The sequence below is a fragment of the Chroicocephalus ridibundus genome, chromosome 7 (assembly GCF_963924245.1).
Source record: "Chroicocephalus ridibundus chromosome 7, bChrRid1.1, whole genome shotgun sequence".
Taxonomy (NCBI): Eukaryota; Metazoa; Chordata; class Aves; order Charadriiformes; family Laridae; genus Chroicocephalus; species Chroicocephalus ridibundus.
Window position 1 is genome coordinate 17,699,349 of NC_086290.1, and position 23,554 is coordinate 17,722,902.

General features: G+C 65.2%; 3 protein-coding genes across 14 annotated transcripts in view; 1 reads left to right on the forward strand and 2 right to left on the reverse strand.

The window, feature by feature from the left end:
• The window catches only part of TNS1 (tensin 1), a 67,871-nt gene extending 63,334 nt beyond the window's left edge, over window positions 1-4,537 (reverse strand). For 4 of the 11 annotated variants that reach the window (XM_063341738.1, XM_063341729.1, XM_063341730.1 and 1 more), the window contains exon 1: window positions 712-807. In XM_063341738.1, the coding sequence (XP_063197808.1) occupies window positions 712-787 (76 nt within the window). In that variant the 5' untranslated portion in view covers window positions 788-807. Of the gene's footprint in view, window positions 1-711; window positions 827-4,472 lie in introns of those variants that run through there. The other 7 variants (XM_063341739.1, XM_063341727.1, XM_063341725.1 and 4 more) reach the window with 4 other exon arrangements.
• A 6,209-nt stretch (window positions 4,538-10,746) lies between these two features.
• RUFY4 (RUN and FYVE domain containing 4) lies at window positions 10,747-18,037 on the forward strand. Of its 2 annotated transcripts, XM_063342461.1 has the most exons (11): window positions 10,747-10,831; window positions 11,795-11,856; window positions 12,227-12,333; window positions 12,670-12,795; window positions 13,060-13,166; window positions 13,323-13,466; window positions 14,110-15,208; window positions 15,287-15,393; window positions 16,076-16,222; window positions 16,449-16,580; window positions 16,649-18,035. In XM_063342461.1, exons 2-11 carry the CDS (start codon window positions 11,811-11,813, stop codon window positions 16,749-16,751), a joined length of 2,118 nt encoding a protein of 705 aa, XP_063198531.1. In that variant the 5' UTR covers window positions 10,747-10,831; window positions 11,795-11,810; the 3' UTR covers window positions 16,752-18,035. The 2 variants fall into 2 exon arrangements, with proteins under 2 accessions (XP_063198531.1, XP_063198532.1); XM_063342462.1 differs by lacking the exon at window positions 13,060-13,166 and having other exon boundaries at window positions 10,764-10,831; window positions 16,449-18,037.
• Window positions 18,038-18,862: 825 nt separating this feature from the next.
• LOC134518993 (C-X-C chemokine receptor type 1-like) lies at window positions 18,863-21,982 on the reverse strand. Its single transcript, XM_063342463.1, has 2 exons — window positions 21,764-21,982; window positions 18,863-19,982 (listed from the first exon to the last, which is right to left on the reverse strand). Exon 2 carries the CDS (start codon window positions 19,975-19,977, stop codon window positions 18,901-18,903), a length of 1,077 nt encoding a protein of 358 aa, XP_063198533.1. The 5' UTR covers window positions 19,978-19,982; window positions 21,764-21,982; the 3' UTR covers window positions 18,863-18,900.
• Between the last annotated feature and the right edge of the window lie 1,572 nt (window positions 21,983-23,554).

The window sequence follows — 23,554 nt, forward strand, 5'->3', positions numbered from 1 at the left end:
ATGGCACTGCCATGCTGCCCGGGCAGCCCTGCAAAGCCACATGGTCCCCTCCCCAGGGAACATGGGTGTCCCCCATGTGGCGTGGCCCTGGCCACGGCCACCCCCAGGCCCTGTTTCCCCCCCCCCGCCCCGGGGGCTGTTTCCCGAGGTGCAGGAAGCCACATTGTTCCCGCGTTTCCGCCCGCCGCCCCTCGCACGGGGCTGGGTAGCGCCGCACACGTGCGAGTGGCCGCGGCATTGCCCGTGTCCCACCGGCCACCGTGGGCACCCGCCCCTGCGCACAGACCCGCGTGCCTGCGCACACGCGTGCGGCGACCGTGGCACACGCGTGTGCAGCTGACAAGCGGCCACATGCACACAGGCGCCTGCCTCCACGTGCCGCCCTCCTCCCAGCCACCCTCCCCACCGCAAAGGTGTCCCCGCAGGCCCCTGCACACCCACAGGCTGGCACAGGCACGTGTCCCCATCCTCGTGCGCACGCAGGGACACACACGCCTGCACACGCTGACACACACACACACACAGGCGCGGGCACTCACGGGCTTTGACGCCTCTCGTACACACACAAGCGCCTTCACGACCACGCACGCTCACTGGCGGCCTGCTGCACAAGCACCGGTGCAAGGAGGGCAGCTCCGTGCCAGCACGTGCACCGTCCTCCCGCCCCCCCCCAACCCATGGCACACGCGTGTGCCCACACCCCCGGCTCACCTCGGCAGGTGCTGCCCTGGCGCGTGATGGCCTGCCGGCAGATCCCGCATGCCTTCACCTTCTTGAAGCTCGTCATCTTGAAAGCGTGTGCTGGGGGGGCCTCCAGGTCCTGGGGCTGGGGAGGGGGGACACACACACACAGGGTTTTGTCAGCGGGAGCGAGGTGGCAGGGAGAGCGGGGCACCCAGCCCTGCCCTGCCTCAGTTTCCCCACGTGGATACACGCGTCCCCCACACACACACCCCATCAGCTGGGGCCGTGGCTCTCTGTGGCAGGGCCGTGGGAAGGCGGGCATGGCGTGGGGGGGGACGGACCCCCGACTTCTGCCCGGCTGGGCAGGGGGCGGTGCAACACCCCCCACCCCTCCCCACCCCCCGCCGCGGCGGACCCTTTAAATAGTCTCTGGCGCCCCCTGGCGGTGTGCGACGCACGGGGGGGCATGTGGGAGGGGTGTGTATACACACGATGTGCGCGCACACATGACCACAGGGGTGTGAGCATGTGGACACGTACGTGTGTGTGTGTGCACAGAGGCGTGTGTACGTATATGTGTGTGTGTGTGCACAGATGCGTGTGTACGTATATGCGTGTATGTGCGCACAGGGGTGTGTGTGCGCGCGTAGACGCGTGTGTGCACAGATGCGTGTGTCTGTGCACAGATGCGTGTGTGCATGCGCGTGTGTGTGTGTGTGCACAGACGTGTGGGGGCGTGCACACAGACGTGTGCGTATGTGCACAAACGTGTGCGCGCATGCACGTGTGTGCACACAGATGAATGTGTGTGTGTGTACATGCACGTGTATGTGCAGAGATGTGTATGTGTGCACAGAGGCGTGTGTGTGCACGCCAACGTGCGTGTCTGTGCACAGATGCGTGTGTGCATGTACACGTGTGTGTGCACAGATGTGTGTGCATGCACATGCATGAGCGTGCACAGACGTGTGTGTGCAGACGTGTGCATGTACACGCATGTGTGTGCACAGACATGTGTGCAGTTGTGCCTCCTGGCGCGCTGGTGCATTCGCACGCGTGTCCCCGTCACTGCGTGCCCATGCACAAGCGTTTCTGTGCACACGTGTCCGCAGGCACAAGCACGTGTGTCTGCATGCATGGGGGGGGGGCAACATGCTTGTATGTCCATATGTGTGTGAAAACATGTGTGCATGTGAGCACACGTGAATGCACATATGTGAACGTGTGCGTGCATGCACACGTGGGAATACGCAGATACGTGTGCAAACGCACATGCACACACCCAGGTCCGTGCAGGCACTGCCAGAAGAGTGTCACTCAGTGTCACACCGTGTTTTGGGGTGCGGGCAGGGCAGGGGTGGGGGGCATCGGGGGTGCAGTGCCCCCATGAGCATGAGGGGCCATGCCCACCCTGCCTGGCGTAGCCCACAGATCCAAACGCATGCAGGCACCGTGGTGTGAGCGTGCAAGCGTGTGCGTGTGCTCACACACAGGGGTGGAGGGCAGAGGGGGGGTCCTGGCACAGCTGCAGGCAGCCAGCACCCCTCCTGACACCCCCCCGGTTGTTTTCGGCAGGGGTGGGGGGGGAAGCTAACCCCTGGCAGCGCACCAGCTCTGCCTACCCACCCGCCGCCAGATGAAGACATGAGCCCCCGTAAATCCACCTTTTCATGCCAAGACTAATGAGATTAAGCAGAGGCCCGGCGGCCCCCCCCTCTGCGCCTCGCCCGAGCGCCCTGCTCTCCTCCAGCCTCGGCACTGTGACAGAGCTGGGGGGGTGCCAAAGTGTTGGGGTGCCGGGTACCCCCCCCCCCCGCGAAAAAAACCCTCCCTGCCTCAGTTTCCCTGCTGCACACATGGACGGGCAGAAGGGCTGCACACGGGCACTGCGTGCGTGCAAACACCCCCGGGGCCGTGAGGCTGCGCGTGTGTCAGGTCGCTGCCTGCACACGCATGCCTGCGAGCGTGCACATCCCCACCAGCCACAGCAGCAGCAGACGCGTGGGCACATTTCCGTGTTCCCACGTGCGGGTCCATGTGCAATTGTGTGCACGCGTGTGTCTGTACACGCGTGTGCAAGCCCCTCTTCCCTGGGCACCTGCTCCCACAAGGCCACTCGCTGGTCCCCCGGTGTTTGTGCCACCCTTCGAGGGACGGGGCTGTACAAACACACATGCACACGCGTGTGCACAGGCATATAGTCACCCATCCGGCAGCCGTGGGAAAAGCTCCCCCGGGCTGGGGGCTCCCACGTCGCAGTTGCTGGGTGACAGCAAGGCCTAGCGATGCCATGAGCTTGTTTGCATATGCAAAGCAGCATCTTTGCTGCGGGGTGCCCCGGGAAGAGGCTTTGCCCCCTGCTCCCAGGGACCCAGCCGGGATGCTCAGGGATGCCGACACGTCTCCCACGCACACACCCCCCCCCACCCTGCCCTGGCCCCACATGTTAGCATGGGCCTGCTTCATTAACGGCAATTATTCTCACTAGGGTAAGAGCTGCCCCCCCACTGTTTCCCACCCCACAGAGTCCCCTCTGCTTGTGCTGTTGCCAACATCATCCCCATGCCAGGGGGCTGCCAACGCAGCACCCGGCTTTATGTCCCCACCTCCCTGTTAGCTGGGGGGGGGGCACCCTGCCCACACAGTGACACCCTGCCAGCCCGGGAACCAGCCCCTCCCACGAAACGACCCTGTCCCAGCTCCACACTGGCAGGATCCCAGTTAGCCTCCCTGCCCCCAGGGCTGGGAACTGCTGGGGGGATGCATGGGAGGGCTGGGGGGCCTCTTGGGGACGCCATCTAGGTACCCACCCATGGGTACCCACCTCCAGGGGCCTCCCCACACACAGTGCGGGGGGGGGGGGGCACAGGTATCCCTGGCCATGGGCCCCAAAACACACACACCAAAGGAGGCTGGAAGGGGACCCAGGTGTCCTGGGCTGGAAGAGGCACCGGGGAGAGATGCCAGATTAATCAGGAGCTGGGAGGCCTGGGTTCATTGCCCAGCACTGCAGAGAGGTGCGGGGGGGTGGGGGAACTGGGACACCCAGTTCCCCTGAGGCTGCAAAGCTTAGGCTGGGGAGGGGGGGGGACGACGACAACAGGACCAGGACAGTTGGGTCCAGCACTGTGGGCTCAGGGCCACCCAGTGCCTTGCACCCCACCGCTCACCTTGGTGACTCGGGAGGGAAGGCCGTGCCCCCAACCCCCCCATAAACTAGATCCCCCCCAGTCTACCCAGTTTCTCTCCCCTCCAGTGGGGCAGCAGAGCCTTGACGTGGGGAATGGTGGGGGCGTCCCCACCCTCCCTATCCTCAACCCCACACCCCCTCCATAGGTACACACACATCCCCCCCCTCAGTCCCTGTCCCGCATCCCATCCCAGTCCCCCCTTCCTGCACCCCCCATCCCGCTGCCCAGCGACGCAGCTCTCCCGGGCTGGGTCCCGCTCCACGCCCCCCGATCCCCGGGGCTCCTCCCGGCCCCGCTCCCGGTCCGGTCCGGTCCCCCCAAGTCCCGCCCCAGTGTCCAGCCGTCCCTGACGGTCTCCGCTGTGTCTCTGTTCCCCTAGAGCCGGTGCCGGTCCCACACCGCCGGCTCCCCCGGCTCCCAGTACCCCTGTCCCGATGCAAAAACCCCCGCTCCGTCCGGTCCCCCCCCGCCACCAGCTCCCATCCATCGCCCGCTCCCGGGACCAGCCCCGCTCGGAGACCCCGCTGCGGGGCCCCCCCGCGCTGCTGTCCCGCTCCCCCCGGTGCCCCCCCGGTACCCCCCCGGCGCGGGCCGTACCCAGAGCAGGCAGGAGAGGCAGAGCCCGGTCATGCTGCCCGCGGCGCGGCCCCGTGGCCGGCCGACCCCCCCCCCGGCCCCCTCGCTCCGCCCGCCCGCCAGCCCCGCCCCGGGCCCACACCGCCCCCCCCAGCCGGGGGGAGAAGGGGGGCGGCCCGACCCCGCAGCGCCCACCGACAACCCGGCCGCGGTGGCTCCGGGGGCGGCCAGGACCCCCACCCAGCAGAGGGGCTGCGGGACTGGAGGGGCCGGAGTGAGGCTGTGGGTCGTCCCGACCCCCCCCCTTCTCCCTCCCCCCCCCAACATTTGGGATCCATTTCCTCCGCTGACACGGGGGGCACCCGCCACCCACCTCTTCCCCATCCCTCCTCCGGCCTCCAGCGGCTCCTGCGGCGGGGTGTCCCCCCCCCATCCCCAGCCGTGTCCCCTGGGTGGTCCCGGGATGGGAGACGGGGAGGGATCGGCGGACATCCGTGCGCCGAGCTGGGGGGCCTCAGCGAGGGGGGGACAACCTCCAGGCGGGACGGAGAGCGGCTGGCAGCCCGCGGCCCTGGCGGGGATGAATTTGGCAGGGGGTGCCCCAGCCCCTCCGGGGGTGCCTGGCCGGGCAGCACCCGGCTCCCTCCCACCATCCCCCCCGCCCCTGCCAGCGCTGACTCCGGCTCCGGCCTGGAAACTTGTGCTCAGCTGGCCGTGACCATGAGGCTGTGAGTCAGGGTGGGGGACGCGCCGGGGGGAAGGACACGCTGGCGGGACGAGCCACGGCTGGCACTGGGACGTGGGGACATGGGCACGGCGGAGATGCGGGCACTGTAATGCCACCCCACCCCCCCGTGCCTCAGTTTCCCATCTGTACACTGTGTGCAGCCACCAGCCTGGAGAGGAAGGGCAGGGTGGGACATCGAGGGGGGTCTGCCCTTCCCAGATGCTGAGGTGGCTTCTGACCCCCGCAAAGTGCAGCACCTTCTCTCCAAAACATGCGTGTCCCACCACCCCGCTGCTCTGCTGTGCCTGCGCGGCCCATGGTAGAGGTACACCACATACCTCTAGGTATATCTGGGGATGTGCCAGCTGGGACAGGGGAGGATGGGGACAGCACCCCCCGACCCCCCATGCCAGCTAGGGCCAGGGGCAGAGGGAGGCTGGGGGGCCTGATGCTGCTCACAGCACCAAACAGGCGGGGAGCACCCATCTGTGTGTACACACACACACACACACACACACACCGGCATTACAGCCCTCATTAATCAGGCTCGTTACTGCCCACAAATGAAAGCCCCAATGGAGAGGGGTGTCCCCACCCCCCCATAAATCACCCCCTCCCATTCACTGCTGAGACAAGCCCAGGCCCCTCATAAGGGCAGGGACAAGGGTCATGCAATGAGGACAGGGTGGCTGCAGGGACACTGCCCGTGAGCATCATTTAGGGCTCATTTTCTCAGCAGGGGGTCACAGATGGGGGCACTTAGCCCAGGGACACCCCTTCCCCAGGTACCACTGGTGCAGGCATGTACCCCCAGTGCAGGGCCAGCCTTGGCAGGAGTCCTCTGCATCCCCCTCCCAGGGTCACGGTGTCCCCAAGCCCCCCATGCCTGCTTCCAGCAGAGCTGTCCCCGCACTGTCCTTGGGTGCACAGGGCACACGCACATGTCGCACACGCACCCCCCCCTGCGTACACGCCGGGGCACACTCACACACACCACACATACAGCCCACGTCACGCGTGGGTGGTGGGCACCCGCATGTGTGGGTGCCTGTCTGGGCACAGGAAGGGCTGGGGGACACCCCTCTAACATCTCACACCAGTGTAAAGCCCCACGGCTACGGCACCCACCGCACACGCATGTGCTAGGGGGCATGTACACGCACCCACGCAGCGACACGCACCCACGCAGCGACACACACCCCATGGCAGCTCCCCCGAGGCCGGCTGTGCACCTACACTCCTGCGAGCTGCAGCTCACTCTCACCCCAGCCCCATCTGCACGTTCATGAACACACGCACACACAAGCACACACGTGTGTTACGCACCCCCACGAGTCCCTGTTCTCGCACCCGCATCAGGGTCACATGGACACAGGGATGGACATGGGACTGCACAACCACCGCCCCACACCTCACCAGTGCCACCCACACACCCACAGCCCTGAGCACCCACCCGTGCCCCCGGCGGCTCACGGTCCTGCGCCCCTGGCACGCGCTGGGCTCCCCAAGCAGCTAGGGGCCTCTCCCTCCTCCAGACTGGGTCTCTGCCCTGGCACATACTGGCCTGTCACCACCCTGCAGTGACACTCCCCCAGGCGCTGCCTGGTGGTGGCTTTGGCACCCACTTTGCTGGCACGGTGCAGCCTGAGTGGCCTGTGCCACCCCACCGGGCATGGGGCAGCTTCCCAAAAGTTAAGGAACCAAGTGAGGGTGGTGAGTGGAGCCCCATGCCCTCCACCAGCCTCCCCCCTCCCTGCCTCAGTTTCCCCAGCACGAGCGGCATAACAGGATGGGTCCCCACACTGGGCACTGCATGGGCACAGGGATCCCCCCCATGCGGGGCAATCCTTTGCCACAGGGATCCCACACACACCAGGTGCTGATGGGCACAGGGATGCCCCATGCCGGGTGCTTATAGGCACGGGAGTCCCCCACACTGGGCACCTTTTTGGGCACAGGGATCCCGCACAGACTGAGCACTTTGTGGGCACAGAGCTCCCCAGTACCGGGTGCTTACTGGTACAGGGATCCCCCATGCTGGGCACTTTATGGGCACAGGGATCTCTCCTGCCATGTGCTTTATGGACACAGGGGTCCCCTCACACTCGACACAGGGGTCGCCCCGTTGTGGGTGCTGTAAGGACACTGGGACACCCCCCACCTCTACACTGACTCTGTAAGGACACAGGGAACCCAGCAGATCCCTCCCTGTGAAACGCTGTACAGCAGATCCCCTCCAGCCAGGCACTGCAGGGGCCCGGGGGTGCGAGTTATAGGCTGGGGGGGTCACAATGCCACGCTGGGGGGGACACAAGGAGGGACAAAGGACATGCCCGGCACCCTGGCATGCATACGCACGGTTTAACCCCCCGCTGCCCGCAGCAGGCAGGGCCAGCCCCAGCCCGTACCCCCATCCCCCTGGCACCCCCGGAGCCCGCCCCAGCTGCGTGCCTTCCCCCCACCCCCCGCAGACCCTGACCCTAACGCCGTGCCCGGCGGTGCCCGCTTACCTCCCGGTGGCGGCAGGCGCGGAGGGGCAGGAGGCAGGACACCAGGGACTTCCCCCAGCGAACCAAGGTGGCAAAGCACCAGCTCAACCGGGTCATGGTGCCCCCGACCGGGGGTCACCCGGCCGGGGAGGGGGGCTGCAGGGACCGACCCCTGCCCAGAGCACGCTCGGGGGAGCGGCCAAACCCAGCCGTGCTCCCCCGGCTGCAACAAGCTCCGGTGCCCGGGCAGTGCCCAGGAGGTGCCCGGCGGTGGGCACGGGGCTGTGCGGCGATGGGCCGGGGGGCTGCGGTCCCACCGGGTCCTGTCCCCGTCCCCCCCACCCCGCTTCCCCCCGCGGTCCCCCCAGCGTCGCCTGCGCGCTGGCAGCCAGGCAGGGAGCACCGTGCCCGCCCATGTCCTGCAGTGCTTGGGTGGGAGCCAGCTCCGACACGCTCCCCCTCCTCCTTCTCCTCCTCCTTCTCCTCCTCCTCCTCCTCCTCCTCCTCCTCCTCCCCGCACACGGGGCTCGGCACCCCCCGGCCTCACCCGCCTGCCCCCCGGGCACTGCATCCCCTGGGGTGGATGCTGGACCCTAACAGTGCCCCACCACCCCCACCCCCTCCAGCCCCCTTCGGTTTGGGGATGCAGGAACCCGGACGCCTGGGTTCAATCACAGCTCAACCCGCGACCCGCCCCCCCCCCGACCCTGTCTCAGTTTTCCTCCGGCACCCCCTGCCCACCCCAAGCCCTAAATGACAGTGACTGCACATGGCGGGGCTTCCCTGCCTCTCTGCCCCTCGCCAGCACCCCACTGAGCCTCTCCCCAGGAGTCTGAGCACACACTCAGGGACCCTGCCCCCAGTCCCCCCCAGCAGGGTCCCCTCTTCAAGACCATGCCCAGCTGATGCCCCATGCTGTGGGCACAGTGTTACCCAGGGGAACCCCTCACCACAGGACACCCCGAGATGGCCCTGGGCACCCCCACCCCACCATGGGGCTTGCACAGGGCAGGGGGACAGGCTGCACCCCCTGCAGCTGCACCAGGTACCCCGCACCCCCCCGCACCAATCGGGGTAGTGTCAAGGCGGGTGGTGGCAGCAGCCCCCGATGCCAACACAATGTCATGGTGATGCCGGGGCAAGGACCCATCCCCATGGGGCAGCTGCCAGTGCCAAGCGTGGGCAGCAGCCATGCCAGGCCTGGGCACTAATTGCATTTGCCCCCGGAAGGCTCCTAATGAGCAGCAGCACCACGGAGGGGTGCAGGGGGCAGGGGTTTTGGGGGGGTCCCACACACTTCACAGCTGTCCCCCCACACCCCTGCTGGGCTGGCAGAGGTTTGGCGGGCAGGGGGTGCCAGGGTATGGCCCCCCCACCCCAAGCACCAGGGAGGTGACATCACCGCTGGCTCCATCGTCCCCCACCTCCATTTAATTAGCAGATGGCCCCCGGACCCCCCCCCCACCAGGCAGCGCCAGGCCTGTGCAGGGCCATTAGCTTTATTGGCTGCGCTGAACGAGGGCCAGGCCTCGTTAATTGAATTGCACCCGCGCCAAGGGCAGGCAGGCGTCTTCTCACCCCCCCTCCAGCCCCCAGCAACCCCTCCCTGGCCCTTGGCTGGGCCAGGGACAGGGGACCCCACAGCCAGGGTACCAGGGTGGCACCCATCCTGGTGAGGGGTGGGCAGGGGCACAGCCCCCCCACGGGTGTCAGTGTACTGCCCGTGGGGTGCCTGGTGGGGGGCAGGCGGTGCTGGCGGGGGGGTGTGACCCACGCATGTGTGTGCACGCACACCCGAGTGCCCTCTCAGCCCCACGGCCACACCAGCCACACGTATGTGGCTGGCAGCTACACGCAGCCTGCACACGCATGCAATCACACACACGTGTGCACACACATGTGCATTCCTCCCCCCCCGAAACAGTGCAGTGATGCTCTACTGCACCCCCCAACACCTTGTCCACCCCCCGCGTCCGATGCGGGGTGCTGTCTCCATGCCCGCAGGGCCACCCACTGCAGGGTGGCACAGAGCAAGGGGGTTACCCCAAGCACTGCCACCGGTTCCCCCATGCCCCCCAGCTGCTTGGGGACACCCTGTGTATGGGCCAACACTCCCCCTCCGGGAGCCAGGAGGGTGCGGGGAGGCCCAGGCTCCTGCTCAGCATCACTTCCTACTTTCACTTTGGTGCGAGCCGACGCCAGGCCTGGGGGAGGCGGGTGCCCCCCAGGCCCCCCGGGGTGGCACAGGTAGGGACAGCGGGTGCTGCGAGGGGGGGAAAGGATGTGGGGACAGCTGGGCATCCATGGGGACATCCAGCAAGCTGGATGGTGGCGGGGAGCAGGGTGGCAGTAGGTACCCATGCCTGGCACCGGGGGGTTTGAGCTGGCGTCACCCCTGGCCCCCCGACAGGGGTTTAGTCCCCACCCTAGAAGGAGCCCGCAGGGCAGGGCTGGCACAGCAAAGGGGGACAGGGAGAAGCACAGTGGGTGAGGGGCACTGCGGGGCTGAGAGCCCCCCCAGGCACAGAGAGCAAGGGGGGAGCCTTGCCCAGGGTGTCCTGGGAAGAGTTTGCCCCCCAGCTCTGGGCATAGACCCCATGTGGGGGCAGATGCCCAGGGGGGCTGTGGGCCTTGCTGGGGTGGGCTGCAGCTCCCGGCGGGGTGTCTCTGTGCCCAGGGGCTGTTGCCTCTGGGGGCTGTTGTGCATGTGAAGGGGGGCTCTGTGCCAGGGGCTGCTGCTGCCCCAGGGGTGCTGTTGGCTGCTGCTGTCTGTGTGTGGGTCCCGGACCCCCTCCCCAAAAACTGGACGGGGGAAACTCAAAGCATTCCCAAGCCTCATTCCCATGGGAGGGCATCAGGGTCCACCCCAGGTCTTTACCCCGCCCAGGGGCTGCACAAGGGGACCAGCCTCGGTGACCCCCTCCCCAAAACTGGCACTCCCCAGACCAGGGAGCTGGGTGCCAAGGGGCCAAACCATGATTCACAATGTGATGCAGGGCGGGCAGGGGGTGGCTCCTGCAGCCGCCCCCCCCGACCTCCCACACTTCCTCCTGGCCAAGGTACAAAAGGAGAAGCGGTCGGGAGCAGCTTAGGCGCGGGGACACACCGGCATCCCCCTGGCACCCAGCGAGCACCTCGGGGCACCCCACAGCTCCCAGCCACAGGTAAGGGGCTCCTCTTCCCGGGGGAAACTGAGGCACGGGCAGGATGGGCAGGCAGGAAGATGGCTCGTCCAAGGTCACTCAAGGGCACCGTGACGGAAATCCAGTCATCTGCAATCCCGTGTCCTGCTCTGCCTGCTGTGGCAGGGGCACAGGATGCTCACGCACGCTTGGGCACGCTTGGGCACACACGGTCCTGTGAGCGCACACGCACCCTGCCGTGCGTGCCCCCATGCACCCAAGTGTGTGCTCCCCCAGCCCTGTGCCCAGCCACTACCTGCAGTGACAAGCCCCCGACCTGCCACCTCCATGAGTGCTGTCCCTCCCCCTGTCCCCAGGGTGCCACCCGCTGCCCCCCCAAAACCACCCCTCTGCACTGTACCCCCGGCCCCCCAACCCCACGCCCACAACACCCCCAAACCTCGTGCAGGCAGCATGCTGCGCCAGGGGGCTCTGCCTTGGGGGGGAGCTCAGTTTGGGGGACTGTGTGTTGGGGGCTGTGTGCCCCCTTTCCCCGCCCCCCCGCAGCCCCCCACACTGTTCGTGCTGTGAGCAAAGGAAGCGAGAGCAGAAGCAAAGGCAGCGCTTCCCCTGCACCAAACCCACATCCTGAATCCTGGGGGACGGGGACAGGGACAAGGACAGGGACACACCAGGGTGGAGGGGCTCAGGCCCAGGAACCCCTCGAGGAATAGGGGCAAAGCCTGGGGGCACTTCAGGATAGGACACATGGACAGCTAAAGGGGTACGGGGTGGGGCGCCTTTGCCCACCCCATACCTCCTACTCCATGTAGTGGGTAAGGAAAGGGGGTGCCTGAGCCCACCCCCTCTTACCTTAACAGCAGGCAGCTGGGGGTTGGAGCTGGGGGGCGGGGGGGGGGCAGACTATCTCCTCGGGGCAGAGAGTTTGGGGATGCCAGGTGAGTGCCAGCCTGGCACCTCTCATCGCTGCCCCTGCCTTTGCAGACCCCTGGGAACAGCCATGGCAGGGGACGGGGAGCTCAACCGCGTCATCAAGGATCTGCAGAGTAAGTGTGCCAGCCTGTCCCCTGCCAGCCTGTCGCATCTCACCCTGGCCATGCCGGGCCCCTCCTCACACCCAGCCCGTGGGCAGCAGGGGGGTGTCACTGCCAGGGGTGCACCAGAGCATCCCAGTGCCAACCCTACCAGTGCTGCCTGCTCCTGTCCTTGCTGCCAGCCAGCCCCAGGGGACCAGCAGTGCCCAGCGGGTACCTGTGCCCCTCTCTGCCCCTGCTGCCCCATTCCATCCTGGGGCAGGTTCCTCTTTCACACGACAGCAGAAATCCCCAGGGCTGGGAGCCAGGAGGCGGTGGGGAGGGGGATGGGATGAGGCAGGGTGCCCGCTGCCCGTGCCAGCTCAGCCCTGCCATCCCGCAGAGACTGTGGCCGAGCTGAACCACGGCTACCGAGAGCAGAACTTGCCGGTGACGGATGGGAGTCGGGAGCTGCACAGCCTCTGTGCCCAGCTGGAGTTCCTCCTCCAGGTACCCTGCTCCTCCATACCTGCCACTCCCTGCCTCAGTTTCCCCTGGGGCACAGCTGGGAGCAGAGGGGACCCCGTGCTGGCCCTTTTGGGGGGTGGGATGACCCCAGTTCTGAGCATCCCCAGCCATGTGAGTACCCGGGACCAGGCTCACCCACTTCCGCATGTGTAATTGCACATGCTGCAAAAGGGAAACTGAGGCATGGAGCCAGCAAGGAGGGGACACCAGGACCCACCCTGCTGGGGGAGCTGGCTGGATCCCAGCCCCACAAGGGGACGGCCTGGGGCGACAGAGGACACCCCCAAATGAGCAAGCCCAAGCCCTTGTCTCTGCCAGTTCGACCTCAAGGAGAAGAGGAGCTTCTTTGGGCAGCGCAAGGACTATTGGGACTTCTTGTGCCAGGGCCTGGCACGGCGCCGGCAGGAGCACGAGGGTGTTCGCTTCGTCACCTCCCTGGACAAGGTGGGCAAGGGCTGGTGGGGCACCTGGGGTCTCATGCAGGCACACATGCATGTGCTTGTGCTTGTCTGCGGGTGCGCACACACTTGGGCACGGGCACACACTCATCAGGGCACTGAGGATTCACCCACTGGCCCTTTCTCCCCTCCGGGGTCCCCACTGCCTCCCAGCCCTGGCCCTGGGGACCCCCTTCCCTCCTGCACGGGCTGAGGGGGGGCGGGGGGGCAGGCTCCGTGGCAGGCCTGGATAACCCCCTCTCCCCCCCAGCTGAAGACCCCCGTGGGCAGGGGCCGAGCCTTCCTGCGGTACTGCCTGGTGCACCGCCAGCTGGCAGAGTCCCTGCAGCTCTGCCTCCTCGACCCCGAGAGCCTGCGGTGAGAGTGGGGGGCACAGGGAGGGGATGCTCACCACGGTGGGAGGCACAGCCAGGGCGGGCAGCACCCGGCAGCACCCGGTCGGCAAGGATACTGCAGGTGCTTGTGCCTGCCCGGGGGCACAGAGTGGTGTGTGAGCTGGTTTTGTGGTTGCAGTGAGTGGTACTACGCCCGCAGCCCCTTCCTGAGCCCCCAGCACCGGGCAGAGATCCTGGGCAGCCTCTACGAGCTGGATGGTGTCACCTTCCACCTGGCCCTGCGCAGAGCTGACCTGGACATCGCCTGGCCCATGTTCTCCGAGTGAGCCTGGGGATGTGGAGGTTATCAGGGGCATTGGGGTATCAGGGGTGCCAGGGGTACCAGGGACACAAGGGGCATCAGGGGCACCTGGGGCTCAGCGTCACAGAGCATCACACGGGTGTCCCCCTGCCACCCTGGCCCTCCTGCGCCCGCAAAGGTGCCACATGTGCATGGACACACACACACTGCCATCCTCTGACAAGTACGTGCCCAGGCACAGGTCTGCTGCAGCACCGTGCCACTGTGACATCTGAGACACAGGGACACGCGCGTGTGCATGCACACCCCTGCCCCTGGGCACACTTGCGGGGAGCACTTGTGGACACAGACGCTCCGCGCACTCACGCCTGCCCTGCTGCTTGCACGCTCCTGGGCACGCACTGCCACAAGCACACACGCAGCCCCCAGTTCCCCCCTGCCACCGCCATGGGGGTCTCCGGGTGCCACCTGCTCTGCAGGTGTTTGGGCTGATGGTACTAGCCTCCCTGGTCCCCTGTCACCAGGTGCCACCCGGTGCCACCATCCCTGCTGCCCTCTCCATCTTCAAAGGCCGACCATGCCCAGGGAGCCCTGCGGGGAGGGTGGCAGTGCCTAGCTCACCCTGGGGGTGACCTGGTGGCCCTGAGTCTGGTGTCCCATCTAGGACACTGGTACGGCCCAGCCCTGTGTCCGGGAGCAGCCCGGCAAAGATGGCCCTGCAGACAGATGGCACCAGCATCGAGGCGCATGGATGGCCTGATGTAATCGCCCGTCCCATCACATCACCCCGTGGGGTGCCAGCCCACCCGTGCCCACCCACCTTTACTGCCCCACGGACAGGGAGTGTAGAGGTGGAGGAGGAGGATGTGAAGGTGAAGGAGGATATGGAAGTGAAGAAGTACGTGGAAAAAGAGGATGAAGAGGAGATGGAGGAGGAGGAGGAAGAGGATGAGGAGGAGGAGGAGGAAGAGGAGAAGAAGGAGGAGGATGTGGACGTAGATGTGGAGGAAGACGTGGAGGTGGAGAAGAAAATGGAAGAGGAGGGTGAAGATGAGTTGGAGGAAGATGGGAAGGAGATGGAGAACGTGGATGTGAAGGAGACGGAGGATGCACATGGTGTTGGCAAAGCACCCCAGCCCAATGGTGACGAGGAGCCTGGCACGTCCCCACCACCCAGCACCGGGTGCTTGCCGGGCTCCTCACTGCCAGTGCCCGGACAGCCGGATGGGACAGAGGCATCCCTGTGGGCACTGGTGTCCCGGCTGCGGGCCGAGCTGGGGCAGCGGGAGGCGGCGTTGCGGGAGCTGGCTTCCCGGCTGGCGCGGGAGCAGCGGCGGCACCGGCGGCAGGAGGAGTCCAGCTCCCGGTGTGCCCAGCTGCAGGCACAGGAGGCCGAGGCACTGCGGGAGACCAACACCTTCCTGGGGCAGGCACTGGCGGCGGCAGTGGCGGCGGGGGGCCCAGGAGCACTGGCACAGGCGCAGGAGGAGGCACAGGGCTGGCGGCAGGCAGCGGAGGAGCGGGGTGCCCAGCTGGCCGGGGCGCTGGCGGAGGCAGCAGCCCTGGCCTCACGCCTGCGGGAATGCCAGGCGGCGCTGGCAGTGGGACCGATGGACAGACTGGAGGATGCCAGTGTCCCCGAGGAGGTGGCCACTGTGGAGGAGGTGCTGCGGCAGGCACTGGAGCTTGCCCGTGGCCCCCTGGAGCCCCCGCTGGACCCCCAGGTGGAGGGAGACCCTGGCACAGCCGCCAGCATGGCCATGGTATGGGCAAGCCCAAGGGGACCCCATGGTGGGGCCGGGGGTTCAGGGGACCGGGGCTGAGCTCCCACTCTCCCACAGCGCCTGGCCGCCCTGGCCACCACAGCACAGGAGGAAGCCCGGCAGAGCCGGCAGCAGCTCCTGGCCCAGCGGCAGGAGGTGGCTCAGCTGCAGGAGCAGCTCAGCAGGTTGGGCAGGGACCCCCCGCTCCCACTGTCCCCCATCCCACTGATGCAGGGTTTCCCATGGGACCCACATGGTGCCCTGCTTGGATCCAGGGGAGCAGCTCCTGGGGATGGGCAGGGGGAAGGAGGGAAGGGTTTGGGGAGGGAGGGCTGGAGGGAGGCACCAATTTGGGGACTGAGAGGTAGGTGGAGGGGTGGGTGGGCAGAGGGGTGGAAGAATGAACTTGGGGAAAGCAGATGGGTGGAGGGATGGAGGGGGGGATGGAGGGGTGAATTTGAGATAAATGGAGGGGTGGGTGGATGGAGGGATGAATTTGGGGTGAATAAGCTGATGGGTGGGCACACAGAGGGATAGAAGGATGAATTTGGGACAAGTGGATGGAGGAACAGAGGGATGAATTTGGGGTGAGTAGATAGATGGATGGGTGGGCAGAAGGACAGAGGGGTAGGTGTAGGGAAGGACAGATGAACAGCTGGGAAACAGGTGGGTGGGTGGCTGTCCCGGCAGATGGCAAGGTGGCTGTGAGGATGGGGAGCCAGCTTGGGGATGGATGGGCAGCAGATAGAGGGAGGGAGGGAGGGAGGGAGGGATGGATGGATGGATGGATGGATGGATGGATGGATGGATGGATGGAGACAGGCAGCTGAGGGACAAGGGAACCATCTCCCTGCTGCCCCACTCCAGGGCCCGGCAGGATGGGGAGCGCTGGGCATCGGCGCTGCAGCGGGCGCAGCGGGAGGCCCTGGAGCGGGAGGCCACACGCGGCGCCGAGCAGGCACGGCAGCAGGAGCTCATCCGTGACATGAAGGGGCGGCTGCTGGAGCTGCTGCGGTGAGAGCCCTGGGGACCCCACTGGTGTGGGGCCATGTGCAGGTGGGAACACCCAAACCCCTTTGCCCAGAGGAGGGCACCAGAGCCCAGGCGAATTTTGCTCACCACCTTGGGAGACCTGGGGAGAGACTTGGGTGCCCACCTTGGGTCTGGGGTGCCAGGGCATGCTTCCAGACCCACGCCGCTGGGCATACTCCTGCTGGGGCTGACCTGTCCCCTCCCACAGGGAGAAGGACGCCTTGTGGCAGAAGACAGAGGGCATTGACACCCCGATGCCCAGCCCGGCGCCCCACGACACAGGGTTCTGCGCCCGCTGCCACAAGGATTTCCGCCTCCTCTCCCGGCGGTACAACTGCAGGTGGGCTATGGGGGACACTGGGGGTGGCACCGGGATGGCACAGCTCTCACTGCCTGCTCTCTTGGCAGGCTGTGCCAGGGCAAGGTGTGCCACGCGTGCTCCGTGGACATGGGCAAGCAGGGGCGCTGCTGTCTCCTTTGCTACCAGCAAAGGCACCCACAGGGTACATAAGCCGGGACCACAGCCCTTGCACCGTACCTGGGACACCCCCTGCCCTGGCTGCCTCCTCTCCGACTTACCGGGGATGTAGGTGTTGGGGGCCTTCAGGCAGGTCCTGCTGCCCAACATTTTGGGTTTGAGACGTATCTTTCTTGTGGCTGGTCCACGGAGAAGAAAACAACCTATTCCTGCTACCCCTGTGGCTCCCGTGTCGTCTATCGGTCATCGCCGGATTCATCCCCACGCTGGGTGTGGGGTGATGCTGGTATGGGGGTGTCAGCCCTCCCGGGGGGAACCATCCCCATAAGGGGTGTCCCAGCTGCAGCCACGCTGACCCGCCGTCTGCTCCGTCCTGCAGCGGGGAGGCAGCAACAGGAAGGGGAGACGGTTCTTGGCCAACAGCCCTGGCTTCCTGCCAGGCTGGGAGGAACGGCTTGGGCAAGAGGTTTCCCAGATGCAAAGGTGATGGGCTGTCCCTGCCCGGCCCCCCCCGCTGACCCTGCCCAGCCCCAAGTCCCCAGGGCTCCCTACATGGGTGCCAGGGACCCCCGTAGCCACCCGTGAGCCAGCCCACAGCTGGCACCCACTGATGCCCCCCATGGTTATGAATCCTGAGGAGCCTGGAGCAGGGGGGGTGGAGGAACGGTACGGCACCCCCCGTGGAGAGTTGCTTAGGCATGGTGGGACAGGCACCCCGGTACCAGGCACACAGCGGGGATCCCAGCAGCGTCACAGCCCCCTCTTCAGCACCTCTGCCCCACTCTGGTGCCAGCCCCAGTTGCCCAAGCTGGGGCGGAAATGTCCTGGTTGTGTAAGGGACAGGTCCCCAACCCTTTGCACAATGATGTCCTGGCACCACAGTACCAGGGGGGGCAAGAGGTGCCCCGGGTGACAGCACCCTTCAGGGCAGCAGTCACAGGGCTGCTTGGTTGCAGCAAGGGGCTTCCCAGGGACCTTGCAGTGGTTTGCTCCAATGTGGCTCAGATCGGGGTCAGGAAGGGAGTAACTTCATCTACTGGTGGGACAGATGCTACATGGAGACCCCCACACTGGAGAAGTACCAGGACCTGGTTGGGTGGCTGTGAGGACCAAGCCCTTTGTGTCCTCTCTGGGGATGCACACGATGCTGAACACTCTGCAACAGCCTCTTGGGTAACAGCCCTTCCCTGGCCTGGCAGCGGGCTTACCCACACCCTGCCGGGCTCAGCTGGCACCTCTGCTTTGGCACCGAGGTGGAGACCCCAGAACCCACCGTCCCCAGAGACGTGCCCTGGCCCCATTCCGCCATCCCCCTCCCCATGGCAAAGAGGAGACAGACCTGGGTGACTGTCCTGGTTTCAGCTGGGGTAAAGTTAGTTTTCTTCCTAGTAGCCGCTGTGTTTTGGATTTAGTATGAGAATAATGTAGATAACACATACTGTTTTAGTTGCTGCTAAGTAATGCTTATATTAAGTCAAGGACTTTTTCAGCTTCTCACAGAAGCTGAGAGGGAGCACAGGCAGGAGAAGCTGGCCAAAGGAATATTCCATACCATAAACATCATGCTCAGTATATAAACGGGGGTTGACCTGGCGGCAGGAATCCACAATCACTGCTCGGGACGGACTGGGCAATTGATCATTAGGTGGTGAAAATTGCATCGCATCACTTATTTTGTATATTCTTTTACCATTATTTTTTTTCTCTCTAACATTACTGTTCTATTAAACTGTCTTTATCTCAACCCATGAGATTTTTTTTTCCTTTTTCTCCCTCTTCTCCCTAACCTACTTGGGGGGGAGGGAGAATGAGTGAACAGCTTCATGGTCCTAGTTGCCAGCGGGGGTTAAACCATGACAGTGACCAACCCACCAATTCCTTTATTGCTGGACGGCCGTCAGCCACCAACACTGTCCCCACAGCGGGGTCACGGGGTCCCCAAAGTCACAGGCTCTACCCCAAAGAGCAGGGAGGGTGAGCAGCACTTGGCATCACTTCCCTGGCAATGGAGTCCTACCCCCTCACTGCCCAAGCCCCCTTCTAGATGGGGTCCAGCACCCAGTGGTGGCCCTGCCCATCCCTGTGGCATCACCATCCGCATCCCAGGGGGCTGGGTGAGGATGCTGGGTATGTGGGGTGCTGGGACCTGCTGGGAGCTGCGAGGGTCGGGTCCCAGCAGGGCTCAGAGGGTGGTGGACGTGTTGCCAGAGGTGGAGGTGTAGGAGGCGTGGCCATAGCGGGTCACAGCATCCTTGCTGATGAGCCCACGCTGTGCCAGGATCTTGAGGAAGCTGTTGCGAAACTTCTGCCCGATGAAGGCGTAGATAATGGGGTTGATGCAGCTGTGGGCAAAGCCCAGGACCTGTGTGATGGAGAGGGCTGTGTCTATGCGGTTCCTCCTCTCGCAGGTCTCAGTGATGGCTCGTATCCTCATAAGGGTGTCGCTCACCAATGTGATGTTGTAAGGCAGCCAGCAGATGAGGAAGACCAGCACCACGGCAAAGATGACCTTCATGGCCCGCTGCTTCTGGGAGTTCTTGGTCTGCAGGAGGGTGTGGATGGTGACACCATAGCAGAAGAGCATCACCAGGAGGGGCAGGGCAAAGCCAAAGGTCTGCGGCAGGATCCGCAGCACCACCCGCCACTTGGCCGTGTCCTCACCACCAATGTGCTCATAGCACACAGTGCCATTGCTGGGCGAGGGGAAAGCCTCACGGAAGAGCAGCACGGGCAGGGAGAGCAGCACGGAGAAGACCCAGATGCCCAAGCAGACAAACTTCACCCAGTGCCTCTTCTCGGTGGCAGCCCGAGTGGCATAGACGATGGCCAGGTAGCGGTCCACACTGATGCACGCAAGCAGCAGGATGCCGCTGTAGAAGTTGGCCTCCTGCAGCATGGAGATAGCTTTGCACATCACGGTGCCAAAGACCCACTCATGGGCTCGGTAGGCAGCCCAGAGTGGCAGGCTAAGGGCGAAGAGCAGGTCTGCCACCGCCAGGTTGAGCAGGTAGACATCGGTGACAGAGCGGTTGGTGTGGCTGGAGGTCACCACCAGCACCACCAGCCCATTCCCCACCACGCTGAGGATGAAGACGAGGCAGTAGATCACCACCACCAGGTACTTGTTGAGGACGGAGCCATCGGGCCGGCATGGGGCAGAGGAGATAGCGGTGTCGGGCATGGCCGTGCTATATTCATAGGTGTAGTTGTAGAGGGACAAGAGATCGGAGAAATCCCCACTGTAGGAGAAGGACTCCATTTTGCCTGTGGAGCACAAAGCAGCATGAGTGTGGGGTGGGATGGTGGTGTGGGCCAGGGGTGACAGCATCTCTGGGTCCCCTGGCATGTCCATTGCCCTGCAGATCCACTCCCAGCCAGTGGACATCCCCCCTCCATCAGTCCACCGTGCCCCAGGTTCATGCTGTGCCAGGTAAGGGGCAGTGCTGCAGGTAGACACTGTCCCTCATATGTCCTCTTTTACAACACCCCCAAGTCAGCTCCACTTCATCCCAATCCCATCCCTTCCCTGTCCCCCATGGAGGAAGGGGTTCCCCCACGGACCAGCCACCTTGTCTTGGGTTGGGGGGGTTCAGCCATCAATGCAGCATCACCTCCCTCCAGGGGACACCTGGCCCCTCCAGCATCCCTGCCCCCCCCAGTTTGTGTGTGCCCTTCAAAAGCCTCTGAGCTCTTTGGGCATCTCAGGATCCCTTGGGCACCTGCAAAATCTTTTGAGCATCTCTGGATCCCTCTGGCTTCCCCATCCCACTGAGCATCACTGCTGGCGCTGCCACGTCTGCCACCCCAGCCAACGATAAGGCTGCAGTCACGGTGCCCAGGGCAGGCAGGGACTTGAGAAGGTCTGAAGGTGGTTTCATGCCCTTTTTACCCTCCCAGTTCTGTCCCTGTCTGAGCGGTTTCACCCCCGAGACAGAAAGACGTGTCACCCTTTTACAGGCAGCTTTGGAAATATTTCACGTTTCTGGTCTTCCTGTTGGTCAGACGGGTGCTGCCGGGCATCCCCGTGTCCCCTGTGCTCAGCCACGATGGGGAAATCACAGGTGACAGTTGCTCTTCCTGTCTCCTCGCACATAGGACACCACTTCCCTGCTCTGTCACTGCCTCCCCAAAGACCATTGGGTTTCAGCCTTCTCCCAGTATGGATCCAGACCCTCATTTCTGAGCCCCTCCAGGGCTTGGTGATGCCGGGGCTGGTCATGAGCACTGAGTGCCTGCAGTGCTGGGGGGGACTGAACTGGCTCATTTGAACTCAAACCCTCCCTGGGACCAACTTTCCCCTCCTGCCCAGTGAGGATCCCCACAGGTGCAGCTGGGCTGGTGCCCCTCCCTGGCTCTGCTAGCCCTCCTCCTGCGGTGACCCCGGCATGGTGATCCTAGGATGGTGGTGCTGGGATGGTGATGCCCCAGCACCCCAGAGGACCACAGCTGGGGACACTGCCAGTGAAACGTTACCCCGAGCAGGGCCACCAGAGGCATGGAGCAGAGCCAGGCACCAGCGCTTCCCCTCCATCTATTTTTGGCTGCTTCTTTCTGCCTCCCCACTCCAAAATCCCAGTGGTTCCTCTGGGACCGGGTATCCCCCAGCCACGGGTACCCCGCAGCCAGCTTGGCTGGGGGAACCAGCAGCACCCCATTTCCCCTCCTGACACTGGAAGGGCTGGGGGACACTGGGGTGGCCCTGGGGGTCCCTGCGGGCAGGAAGGAGGGACACAGCATGGGGAAGCACCCTCCTGGTGATCACTGTGTGAGGAAATGGGAGTGAGCGCTTCCCCCCGGGGCACCCACAGCCGATGTCCCCTGGCACTGCGGGGGGTTTGAACCCCAGACGGGCTCTGAGCACAGCCGTGGGTGCCCCTACCCACCACCTCCTGCTCCCCCCACACCCGGCAGCCCCTTGGGCAGCTGGAGCAGCCCACCCCAGCCCCCAGCCCAGCCCCTCTACATGTGAGGGGGCTCAGCCAGGTGCTGGGGGGGCTGTCAAAGCCCAAGGGAAGCCCTGGTCACCCTGGACCCTGGGGACTCACCGCTCGCTGCCCTCACTGTCCCCCCAAATCTGGGGTCTTCTCTCTGTCCCAAGTCGGTTCTCACTGGGATGCTCCCGGGCACGGGGATGAATCCAGGCGTCACCCTCAAAGGGCTCTGGGAGGGAGTGTGGCAGTGCCAGTCTGGGGGGGTCCCGCCAGGCCAGCCGGAGGGTCCCTCACCTGCACCCACCGCCCTGCTGTCTCCCCGTGCCCGTTGCCTCCGCCGCCCGCTTTATGCCGCCCAGGGAGGAAGCGAGGTTGCAAAACCTTCTCCCAGCGTCAAGGGGAAGTGTCAGCTAGAAGGGACCCTTCCCCAGCCCCACAAGGACGCCTTCAGCGGGGCTGGGGAGAGCCCGCAGCCCCCTGCCACCCTCCCATCCCAGGAGGGCCACCCAGCAGCAGGTGACACTGGGGCACACCCAAGGGATATCACCCCCTCTGCAATGATGCACCCTGGGGGGCTCCAACCAGGGGTCCCCTCTTTGTCCCCTGGCCCCCAGTGGATGTGGGGCTCCCCTTGGAGGCCCCCCCGAGTGCTGTGCCCACCCCCCACCCCGGGAGAGCGGAGGCCCCCCGGGGCCATGGTGGGGGTTTGGCAGGCAGCCCGCTGGGCAAAGGCAGGGCAGGGCTCCGTGCCTCAGTTTCCCCATTGATAGAGTGGGGGTTGGCACCGGGGCTTTGGGGGACACAGGGGCACTACAGAGCTGGCTTGCTCCCCATTGGGGGGTGCTGCAGGGGACCCCCCTAGAGCAGAGCCCCATGTCCCTCCTGCCCTGGCTGTGCCATGCTGAGCCAAGTCATGTCCCCCCAGGCTCAAGGGACACCCGCAGCACTCCCATAGCCTTGGGGCACCCCTGCTCCCCCGAGCACCCCTATTGCATTTGGGGAACACCTGCACCCAAGGACACCCCCCGGGCACCCCCGTCCCTCTGGGGCACCCCTAAACCCTTGGGGCACCTCCATGCCCACAGTTTTGGGGTGCCTCTCAGTTTTAGGGGTACCCCACACTTTTGGGGCACCTCTCTTCCCTGGGGGCACCCGTACAGTTGTAGGGCACCATCATACCCCTGGGATGTCACCACAGACCCGAGGACGCTCCTATTCCCTCAGGACACACCCATGCTTTTCTAGGGCACCCCCAAAGTTTTGGGCACACCCCCCCTAGCTCCAGGCCAACCTCACGGCCCCCCTCGGGTGTCCCCATTCCCTGGGGCACTCTCACGCTTTTGGGGGGCCCCCCATCCCTTTGGGGCATCCTCCCATCACCCTGGGTCTCCCCTGGTCCGTGGGGGCCCCCCATGTTTTTGGGGTCCTGTAACCCTGGGATCACGCAGCCCACGGGCCACCCCTTTTCCCTGTGGGCACCCCCATATCCCTGGAGCACCCCATTCTTGTGCAGACCCCCGTACTCTGGGGCACACACACATTTGCCTGGGGTACCCCTATATCCCGGGGGGTGCCCCATATTTTGCGGGACCCCCATACACCTGGAGCACCCCATATCCCCTGGGGACTCCCCACACTTTTGGGGACCCCTCCACACTTTTGCCCCCCCCCTTTTACCCCAGGTGCACCCCATATCTCGGGGGGGCACCCCACACTTTTGAGGACCCCCCACACTTTTTGGGACCCCCTCCCTACCCCAGGTGCATGCCATATCCCTAGGGGCACCCCACACTTTTGGGGACCCCTCCACAATTTTGGACCCCCCCTTTACCCCAGGTGCACCCCATATCTCGGGGCCACCCCACCCCTTCGGAGACGCCCCTTGTCCCAGGTGCATCCCATATC

What these genes read in the sequence shown, in the direction of transcription:
- LOC134518993 (XM_063342463.1), bottom strand. Translation starts at nt 19,977, where the DNA reads ATGGAGTCCTTCTCCTACAGTGGGGATTTCTCCGATCTCTTGTCCCTC.
- RUFY4 (XM_063342461.1), top strand. Translation starts at nt 11,811, where the DNA reads ATGGCAGGGGACGGGGAGCTCAACCGCGTCATCAAGGATCTGCAGA. An exon ending in CAGCCGCCAGCATGGCCATG is followed by an intron (nt 15,209 to 15,286) that starts GTATGGGCAAGC and finishes ACTCTCCCACAG; the next exon opens with CGCCTGGCCGCCCTGGCCAC. An exon ending in CGGCTGCTGGAGCTGCTGCG is followed by an intron (nt 16,223 to 16,448) that starts GTGAGAGCCCTG and finishes CCCCTCCCACAG; the next exon opens with GGAGAAGGACGCCTTGTGGC.